A 10,402-nucleotide genomic window follows, 5' to 3' on the forward strand; every position below is an offset into this window, starting at 1 on the left:
TGGAGAATGAAGCCCTCTTTGTGGGCTGAGCTAAGGAATATATGTATTCCTTACAAATATTCATATTGGCATCTATATTTACTTACATTGAAATCAGTATTTAGTTTATACAAATACCTTAACACTGCAGGATTCATCCTGGGGTTTTTTTTCCTTTTTTTCCACATTTATAACTTCATTTCCTGCAAGCTGCCATTATCTTCAATATTTTTATTTAGTGGATCAATCCTACCTGTACATATGTATCGAACTTTACTGCCAACATTGCCTACCCAGGTGCCCTTTTCTCATCCTATTTAGACTCCCTCCACAAACCTATACCCTCTTCACTCACCTTTTTTAAAAAAACTTTTTTTAAAGAAAAGCAACCTTCTTGGCCATTAAGACCAAAAACTGTCAAGACACTTTTGAGATTAAGTTTCTGTATAAATTACATTTTTAATGATATTAGCCAATTACTGTTCATTTTAAATGTGATAGTGGCATCAAGGTAAACTAAAAAAATTTAAAAGTCCTTATCATTAGAGATACATGCTAGGTGATGGGTACAGAGGGTTTGATTATTATTCTATCCTTATTTGAAATTTTCAAATTAAAAAAATTCAAACTAAAATAAAGGTCTGCACTGGCCCTGGCCAGTTGGCTCAGTAGTCGAGTGTCAGCCCAGTGTGTGGAAGTCCCGGGTTCAATTCCTGGCCAGGGCACACAAGAGAAGCGCCCATCTGCTTCTCCACCCTTCTCCCTCTCCTTCCTCTCTATCTCTCTCTTCCCCTCCCACAGCCAAGGCTCCAAAGGAGCAAAGTTGGCTGGGGCACTGAGGATGGCTCCATGGCCTCCACCTCAGGCGCTAAAATGGTTCTGGTTGCAACAGAGCGACGCCCCAGATGGGCGGAGCATCGCCCCCTGGTGGACTTGCCGGGTGGATCCTGGTCAGACATGCATGAGTCTCTGCCTCCCTTCTTTTTTTTTTTTTTTTTTTCTTTTTTCATTTTTCTGAAGCTGGAAACAGGGAGAGACAGTCAGACAGACTCCCGCATACGCCCGACTGGGATCCACCCGGCACGCCCACCAGGGGGCGATGCTCTGCCCATCCTGGGCGTCGCCATGTTGCGACCAGAGCCACTCTAGCACCTGGGGCAGTGGCCAAGGAGCCATCCCCAGCGCCCGGGCCATCTTTGCTCCAATGGAGCCTTGGCTGCGGGAGGGGAAGAGAGAGACAGACAGGAAAGCGCGGCGGAGGGGTGGAGAAGCAAATGGGCGCTTCTCCTGTGTGCCCTGGCCAGGAATTGAACCCGGGTCCTCCGCACGCTAGGCCGACGCTCTACCGCTGAGCCAACCGGCCAGGGCTCTGCCTCCCCACTTCTTCAGAAAAATACAAAAGAACCCCACAAAACTAAAAAAAAACAATAATAAAATAAAGGTCTGCAGATCACTGGACTTTATTAAGATAGAATCATTACTAATTACATAGAAGCTACTTGCCTAACTAAAATCCATGAGGTTCACATGAACTTATAGTTATACAAATAAGAAACAAATGGCATGTTCAAAATCATGAGGAAATATCCTGAGCCCAGAAGATGCCCACGGGTGAATGAGTCTGCACGTTTATTTCAAGCTGTTAAAGAGTTTATGGGCCACCTAGATGAAGGAAAGAAAAGAAGTCATTAATTGGCAGCATTTTTGAACCTTTCTTTTAACTGATTTCAGAGAGAGGAAGGGAGAGACAGAGACAGAAACACAGATCTGTTCTTGTATGTGCCCTGACCGAGGATCAAACCCACAACCTCTGTGTTTCAGGACAACGCTCTAACCCAGGCATGGCCAACATACAACCCGCAGACGGTAATGAGTTTATGTGGCCCGTGATTAAATTTTTAATATTCTCCGCTACTGTAAAATCTCAGCTACTCAGAAGCGGAAGCATCTTTGATTATTGGAAATAGAGATATTTAAGAAGATAGTGATACGTGGAAAAGAATTCTGCGTGTGACTTTTCAAATTAAAAAAATTCAAACTAAAATAAAGGTCTGCTCTGGCCCTGGCCAGTTGGCTCAGTGGTCGAGTGTCAGCCCAGTGTGTGGAAGTCCCGGGTTCAATCTAGGGTTAACTTCCAATAATTGGTCGAATGGATTTGAGACACTTATTTTTTAAAAAAATTCCATTATAAAGATTTATAACTTTTGTACTCGTCTGTAGTCAATATATGATCTGTTTGACGTTTAGTGGTGATGTGAAATCCACATTCTTTTAGGCGGAGTTTGCCAGTCCGCACCCTAGGTCAAACAATTTGTTATTTTTGTAGTCAAGTGTGCTGAATCAAGTGGCACTGTAGCAGACAATAGCTGCAATTGGTAATTGAAAACGTGTCCAGGCTGTTTGTAAAATGAAATAATTGTTTTATTTGCAATATAGCCCCTTCAAGCTCATTCTATTAATTAAATATTGTTTCGATTGATTGCGATACAGTGGATATTTATATGGTCTGTAATTATATTTTTATTAAAATAATATTGTATATTAAATTTTTTTCACTCACATTTATTTATAAACAAATTACATAATAAAATTTCATTTACTTAAATGAATCATTTTTGTATTTAACATTTTTTAATTTTAATATTTCGCCCAGCCTGTGAGAAAAGTTTTCTTTCTAATCTGGCCCAGGAAAAAACTGTTGGCCACACCTGCTCTAACCAACCCAGCTATCTAGTCAGGGCCACTTTAATGTCATGGCTTACAAGGTTCTTCATGACGTAGAATGATAATGTCCCTTCTCTCACCACTCCCTTTCTTACACACTCACACCTCTCCTGAACCATAGCAAATTCTTCTTAGTTACCCATCTCTCCCTTCTACCTGGAATGCTCTTTCCAATTTTTTAATCTTTTCCTTTAGAACTTAAGTTAACATGATGCCTGCCCTGTGATGGCGCAGTGGATAAACCATAGACCTGGAATGCTGAGGTTGCTGGTTCAAATCCTCGGGCTTAACCAGTCTAGGCACATACAAGAAGCAACTATTACTATGAATTGATGCTTCTGGCTCCTCTGCTCCCCCTTTCTTTCTCTCCCCTCCCTCTAAAAACCAATAAATAAAATCTTAAAAGTTTATATGAAATCCTTCTCTAAACAAGCCCCACACAAATCTGTCCCTTTTCTGTCTTCCCCACAGAAACGATTACTTCCCATATCAAGGTGCTCATTAATTCCACAAATATTTATGCAACATCTATATGCCAGGTACTGTTTTAGGTGCTGAGTAAAAACAGTAAACACAATATCTCTATTATGGAACTTAAAGAATAACAGAGAAATATACATATAAGGTCACTTCTAACAGTGATAAACACTAATTAAATGGGGGACATAGCATCCTTAATTATGAGGACCAGTGAAGGTCATTCTAAGACAGTTACACCCAAGAGACTTACCAGTTTACTAACTGTTCTCTGGTTCATAAAGAAGGAAGGGACCATACCTGCCTTACTCCCAGATCTTAACCTAGTGCTTTGCTCATAAAAATATTTAAATAACATAAAACTTACCATTTTAACCATTTTTTTTAATTTTAACCATTTTTAATAATACATTTTTGTGGCATTAAGTATATATATTCACATTGTCCTGCAATCATTAATCTCAAGAATATTCTCACCTTTCTAAACTGAAACTCTGTACCCATTAAATAATTCCTCATCTCCCCCTCCCCTCAGCCCTTGGTAGCCACTATTCTACCGTCTCTATGTATTTGACTACTTAAGGTATCTAAGTGGAATGATATTTGTGCTTTTGTGATTGGTTTATTTCACTTAGTATGTCTTTGTCTTCAAGTTTCATCTATGTTGTAGCATGACTCAGTTTCCTTCCCTTTTAAGGTGAAATAATATCTCATTGCACATATATATCACATTTTGTTTATCCATTCATCTATTACTGGACACTTAGGTTGCATCCACCTCTTGGCTATTGTGAATGTTATAAACATGCATGCACAAGTATCTTTTTCAAGTCCTTGAACAGAGTTTCATTTCTTTTGGGTATATACCCAAAAGAGGAATTACTGGATCAATATGGCAATTCTATGTTTATAGTTTTGGGTAAAGTGTTTGATTTCTTTTTATTGCCAAATAATATTTTATTATATGGATATATCAGTTCATAGACATTTTATGTTGTTCCTACTTTTTGGCTACTATGAATAATGCTTCTATGAATATTTGTGTACAAGTTTTCACATAGATGTGTTTTCATTTCTCTTAGGAATATATCCAGGAGTAGACTTGCTGAGCCATATAGTAACTCTATGTTTAACCCTTTGAAGAACTGCCAGACTGTTTTCCACTTGCTGTACCAATTTATGTTCCCATTAGCAGTGGATGAAGTTTCTAATTTCTCCACATAGGCCACCACCTGTTACCTATCTTTTTGACTGGACCAATCTAGCAGATATGAACTGGTATCTCATTGGGGTTTTGATCTGCATTTCCCTGATCACTAATGATGTTGGACATTTTCTGTATGCTCATTAGCCACCCAATCAGTTTTAACATAAGCAATCATATCAAACTTTGCCTACCCTATACTTTAAAATATCTTACTATTATATGCAAGAGAGTCAAACACAAGTTTGCTTAAAAACAAACTAACAAAACAACTTTTTGGACACACTGCTATGTAAAAGACACATTGGAGGATATAAATTAAATAATAGCCTATTACTTAAAAGTACAAAATCCAGCTTCCTCCCTGTCTGTGAGTACAAGTTGGGATATCATTTCTCTTCTCTGAGCCTCAGTTTCTTATCTATAAAATGGGGATAATGATGAACCTGCCTCCAGTGAAAGAAGTAGGATTAGGTAAGATTACTTATGTAAAATGCTCATTACAGTACCTGACATATACTGGGTTACAATAAATGGTAGGATGGAAAGGTTGTCAGAACCAAGTCTTCCCTAGCCACTGTATGCTTTCTCCCTTCATGACTTTAGACTGACTTACACAGTGGTCCCTTGCATGCAAGAAGTCAAAGAGCTCCTCTGTGCAATCCTCCTCTGTGTTTGACCTGGAGGATACACGCTCATCACAGAGCTCTAGCCGCTCCCGGGCCTTTACACATTTCTCCAACTGCTCACATTGCTCTCTCACTGTTGTCAGGGGATCCTGATGGAGAAAGACAGAAAGAGACAAACAAAAAACCAAAATGAGGATTTTAGGAGGCGATCCAGAAACCATATGCTTTGATTAATACAACCACCAAACCAAGGTGCTGCCTCTGAATTACCATGCAGAAGGCCAGCTGGCAGAGCCACACTGCCCCCACCCCAAAATAACAGAATGGGATCTCCCATTCAATTCTGATGCTAAGTAGTAGGGAAAAGTTTCACACTCCTGCCTTCCAAGCTTGCCAGTATGTACTGAAAGCCTCAGTCCTATCAGAAAAACAAGGCAGTAAAGAAAACCTGGCCAAACTTGAAGTAGAGCTATAGGAGGCCTTACTTGTTAACAGAGCATTTTGGGACATGTAATGTCTATCAATTTCAATTCCTCTCATCTGACAGAAAGGCCTATGCACCAGCTGCCCTGCTAGAAAGGCAATGTTAACATAGAGAGGGATCATTCAGAAAATTTTCTTCCAGAATTTTTTATTAAACCACAAATAGCAGATGACTGAGTGTGAGGCCCTCAAGATGCTGCTCTGCTCCCTGACACAACTGCAGAAGCCTCAAACCCAGAAAAGACTCAGCTTCCCAGGCCCACACCCCCAAACACTCCACTGAACAGGAAGGAAGTACTTAAAGGCTTTTTCCACTCCCAATCTCTCCAAGGTGTCAAATATAAAGACTGCTTAAAATGGCTCCAGAGTTTCACGAAGCTCAAACTTCCTTTTACTGTGATGGTTCCAAACCCGAGAAAGTTCTTACCACTAATTCCTCCTCCTCTTCCTCCTACAAAAAGAAAACAAAATTAATGTTAGCAGCAATTTTATGACATATATATTCCCAATAATAGTGAACTTGTAATTACTGAGGATATTATATTAATCATGTTTTAAATTTCTGTATTTTATAAAGCTTTGACATTTTAGGGGCCCTGCCAATACTGGAGAGACAGCCTCTTCCCAGGGCAGGCTAATTTCTAGAGATAGCAAACAACTTGCCTGGGGACATGCCTCTCATATGCAAAACAACCAACCAAATCCCTTACCGCCAACCACTTCCTTTGTTTAACTCTCCTACACTAAACCAATTATTGCCCCTGTCCTAATCACCCCAAGGCCAAGAACCAAATAACTAGGGACCACTGTTATAGCCCAGAGCTCAAACAACCCAATCAACTTTCCTATCCTATCTCACCCACTCTTTCCCTCAGAAACCAAGGGTCTGCTTTCCCTTATTCCTTCTGTTCCTGACTGGTCTAGGCACTTCTATGTGGCCCTAAGTAGTGTGGTCTTATTACTCTAGTTTTGGTTTTTTTTTTAAACTTATAGTTCTTGCCCTGGCCGGTTGGCTCAGTGGTAGAGCGTCGGCCTGGTGTGCAGAAGTCCCAGGTTCAATTCCCGGCCAGGGCACACAGGTGAAGCGCCCATCTGCTTCTCCACCCCTCCCCCTCTCCTTCCTCTCTGTCTCTCTCTTCCCCTCCTGCAGCCAAGGCTCCATTGGAGCAAAGTTTGCCCCGGCGCTGAGGATGGCTCTGCGGCCTCTGCCTCAGGCGCTAGAATGGCTCTGGTTGCGGCAGAGCAACGCCCCAGATGGGCAGAGCATTGCCCCCTGGTGGGCATGCCAGGTGGATCCCGGTCGGGCGCATGCGGGAGTCTGTCTGACTGCCTCCCCGTTTCCAACTTCAGAAAGATACAAAAAAACCAAAAAATTTATAGTTCTTTGGGGAACTATAAGTAATAAACTCTTCATTCAAAAACAGTTGTCTCCATGTCTATAACCTTACCATACCTGGTTAAAACTAATCCTAGATACATTTCAATAAGGACATACTTTCTCACTTTCATTAGCAACAACCTAAAGCACACACAAGACTATAAAGTTTATAAAGCACTCTCATATCTATAATGATTTGATTAATCACAACAGCCCTAAGGAACTCCTAGTTGAGAGATAACACTAAACAGACATTTTCTGATGTAGATTCAAGCTGCCAGATGTTCATATTGAACCTACATAATTTAAAAAAGCACTTTGTTCTAAATTCTGGTGGGTCCCATTATTACCAGAAATAGCTAAATTTGGTCCTAACATATTAAAACAAGTTAGGAAAAAAAAACTAATATATTTTTTCTGGATTCTGAACTTGAACTGGGAATATAAAAATGGCCAAACCTAAACTCTTCTTTAGCCAGAGCCTAACTAAAGACAGTTCCATGGCCTGACCTGTGGTGGCGCAGTGGATAAAGCGTCGACCTGGAAATGCTGAGGTCGCCGGTTCGAAACCCTGGGCTTGCCTGGTCAGGCACATATGGGAGTTGATGCTTCCAGCTCCTCCCCCCTGTCTCTCTCTCCTCTCCCTCTCCCTCTCTTTCTCTCTCTCTCTCTCCTCTCTAAAATGAATAAATAAAATAAAAAAAGAAAAAAAAAAAAGGCCAAACTTAAACTCTTCTTTAGCCAGAGCCTAACTAAAGACAGTTCCATGGCCTGACCTGTGGTGGCGCAGTGGGATAAAGTGTCGACCTGGAACTCTGAGGTTGCCAGTTCGAAACCCTGCACTTGTCTGGTCAAGGCACATATGGGAGTTGATGCTTCCTGCTCCTCCCCCTTCTCTCTCTCTCTTTCTCTCTCACTCCTCTCTCTCTAAAAATCAATTAAAAAATATATATATATATAAAGACAGTTTCAGCCACTACTTTTTGTTTGCCAAATTCCCAAGACTCGAAGTAGACTATTAGTCTAAGACGTCTACATGTCTCCATTCACAAGCTTGGAAACAGCAGGCCCTTCCTATCGTTTTTCTGATTCTGGTGCACAATCTCAAACTTAGTTTCCTTTCTTTAGTGTAAAAAAAAAAAAAAAAAATTCCCCATGGGAGCATTAGCATAAGCCTAAATCTGGGGCACAGCAGAGTCTATCTGATCAGTATTTCAACCTGTGATGCACATGTCCACATTTGGGAGAAAGGAAAGAAAAAGTATAGAGTGAAATAAAAAAAAAACACTAGCTCAGCCGTTGGCACAGTGTAGTGTCTTCTCAGCAATGCCTGCTTGACCCCAGTGTCGCCGGTTCGAGCTCCAGTCAGGGCACACGTAAGAGAAGCAATCAATGGATGCATAACTAAGTGGAACAATGAGTCGATGTTTCTCTCTATCTCACCCTTCCTCTCTCTAAAAAGTAAAAAATAAAACCTAGTTCAGCAATCCCTCATTACGTTTTCAAAATTCCAACACAAATATGGCTCATTTTCATCTCTAACCCTCAGAGAAAGGACCAAAGCACATAAAAGCTGGGAGGTGTAGGGCAGGTTAACTGTAGCCCAGGCTATTTATTCCCACAACTGGCAAAGGTCTCTTCTAAACATAAAGATGTTATTTAGGATGTAAAGTTCTAGCTTTTCATTACCTAAAGGTCTTAATCTTGCCCTTTTTATAAAAAATTCATACTATACAAGTTTTCCAAAAAAAGAAAAAATCACATTCTGAGTTAGAAACCAGAAATTAGTTATCACAAAAGCAAGACCTTTATATCATTTCCCTATTAGCAATACTATATTAATCATTTTGTGTCTTTGATAATTTTATGTCAAAAGTATCATGGCTTGTTTTGGAAAAACAAACCAAATACAAGCCTGAATATGGACTACTTGTAATATTTCCAATGAGAAAAACCAACATCACACTAAATAGAAAGATTTAATCTCCAAGAAGGGGTCTTCATAAAAGAACTCAGTTTTCTTAACTTTAAAATTACTTATTTACTTTCCTTTTCTCATCTATTGCTGTGATGAGGCCTACCAAGATAAAGTTTCTGGTAACTTCCTAAGACTGGCTCTACGTCTTTCTGGTTCTCCTTCCGAAAATAATAAGACTAGAAAGAATAATAAGATAAACTAATTTCCAACTATTCTGAACTTGTAAGTGCAAAAATAGCTGCCCCGCCTGACCTGTGGTGGCGCAGTGGATAAAGCGTCGATCTGGAAATGCTGAGGTCGCCGGTTTGAAACCCTGGGCTTGCCTGGTCAAGGCACATATGGGAGTTGATGCTTCCAGCTCCTCCCCCCTTCTTTCTCTCCTCTCTCTCCCTCTCTGTCTCTCTCTCCTCTCTAAAAAATGAATAAATAAAAAATTAAAAAAAAAAAATAGCTGCCCCAAAGCGACAGAGAATAAATAGGAAATGTGACTGGAAACAAAAGCTAGCTGGCTTCTGTAAAGCTCCTACAAAGCATGACGGCTATGTCTTAGCTCTGGAACTATGATGCTTGGTTCAGTTTCTGGCCCCATAATTTATTAACTGTGTGTCCTTCCACAAGATACTTAACCTCTCTGCGTTTGTTTCCTCATCTGTGAACTGTTGTGTGGCTTAAACTAGTTAGCACATATTCTTGAAATACTAAGTAGTCAATAATTGTTATTATGTCGGCATTCTTACTCTGGGAAAGAGCTCCCTCTTTTACCACAGAATTATACGCACATTTCTATACTGTCTCCCAAAATACCTCCCCTCAACCCCCACAAAGAAAAAGAAACCCCTTTTTCCACAAACTAGTGTAAGGCTAGATCTCTGGAACAGAAAATGTGGCAAGGATTTCTGACCTGAGCTGAGGTCAGGGCTAAGGTTGGTCGCTCGCTCTCCAAACCTGTCACATCAGGAATAACTGATTGACTAAAAGTATAGATACTAAACCTGTCACGTCAGGGATAACTGATTGACTAAAAATATAGATACTACTTTTACAATAGTAAACACAGCATTTTCACTCTCGTTAAACCTTCACCATATTCACAGAATGAGGCTCAGAGAAAGACTCATCATCTACTTGCCCAAGGTCATTCGACGAATTCTGGGGAAGAGTCAAGGGAACCAGCTCTCGACCCTGCAAACCCGGGGGTGGGGTGGGGTAAGCAGGGCCAAGAGGGACCCGGGCGTGTTTTGGCGGGCTAGGTCCTGACCCTCAAGAGAGGGTCGAGTCGATCGCCTTGCCTTACCTCCTTGGGATCTCCGGACCCGGTTAGCATTTTTCGCTCATCCTCCAGCCCCATGTCCGGCTACGGTTCTGAATTCAACACCAGTACCAACACCGGCACCTATTCCACTTCAGAATCAAGAAGGACTTGTAAGGGTCACTCAACGGATATCCGGCGATCTGGCCGGAAGTGCGGCAGACTAGTCGTAGTAGCGAACATAAGCTCAGATTGGCATGTACTACCGTCCAGAGGCAGAGTATAGGGGTAACTGGTATTT

The 10,402-nt window shown here is 40.9% G+C and overlaps 1 protein-coding gene across 2 annotated transcripts; it reads right to left on the bottom strand.

Annotated features, from left to right (window-relative positions):
- Positions 1-1,415: 1,415 nt before the first annotated feature.
- On the bottom strand, positions 1,416-10,310 carry UQCRH (ubiquinol-cytochrome c reductase hinge protein). Of its 2 annotated transcripts, none has more exons than XM_066269296.1 (4): positions 10,147-10,310; positions 5,924-5,947; positions 5,001-5,162; positions 1,416-1,641 (listed from the first exon to the last, which is right to left on the bottom strand). In XM_066269296.1, the coding sequence occupies exons 1-4, from the start codon at positions 10,198-10,200 to the stop codon at positions 1,609-1,611; spliced, it is 273 nt and encodes a 90-aa protein (XP_066125393.1). In that variant the 5' UTR covers positions 10,201-10,310; the 3' UTR covers positions 1,416-1,608. The 2 variants fall into 2 exon arrangements, with proteins under 2 accessions (XP_066125393.1, XP_066125392.1); XM_066269295.1 differs by having other exon boundaries at positions 4,894-5,162.
- Between the last annotated feature and the right edge of the window lie 92 nt (positions 10,311-10,402).

This window comes from Saccopteryx bilineata, chromosome 3 (genome assembly GCF_036850765.1).
Source record: "Saccopteryx bilineata isolate mSacBil1 chromosome 3, mSacBil1_pri_phased_curated, whole genome shotgun sequence".
Lineage (NCBI taxonomy): Eukaryota > Metazoa > Chordata > Mammalia > Chiroptera > Emballonuridae > Saccopteryx > Saccopteryx bilineata.

Excerpts from the sequence above, each read along its gene's own strand:
- UQCRH (XM_066269295.1), bottom strand. The coding sequence starts at position 10,200 with ATGGGGCTGGAGGATGAGCGAAAAATGCTAACCGGGTCCGGAGATCCC. Across the intron at positions 5,948-10,146 it reads GGTCCGGAGATCCCAAGGAG|GAGGAAGAGGAGGAGGAATT; the intron begins GTAAGGCAAGGC and ends TTCTTTTTGTAG. Across the intron at positions 5,163-5,923 it reads AAGAGGAGGAGGAATTAGTG|GATCCCCTGACAACAGTGAG; the intron begins GTAAGAACTTTC and ends TTTCTCCATCAG.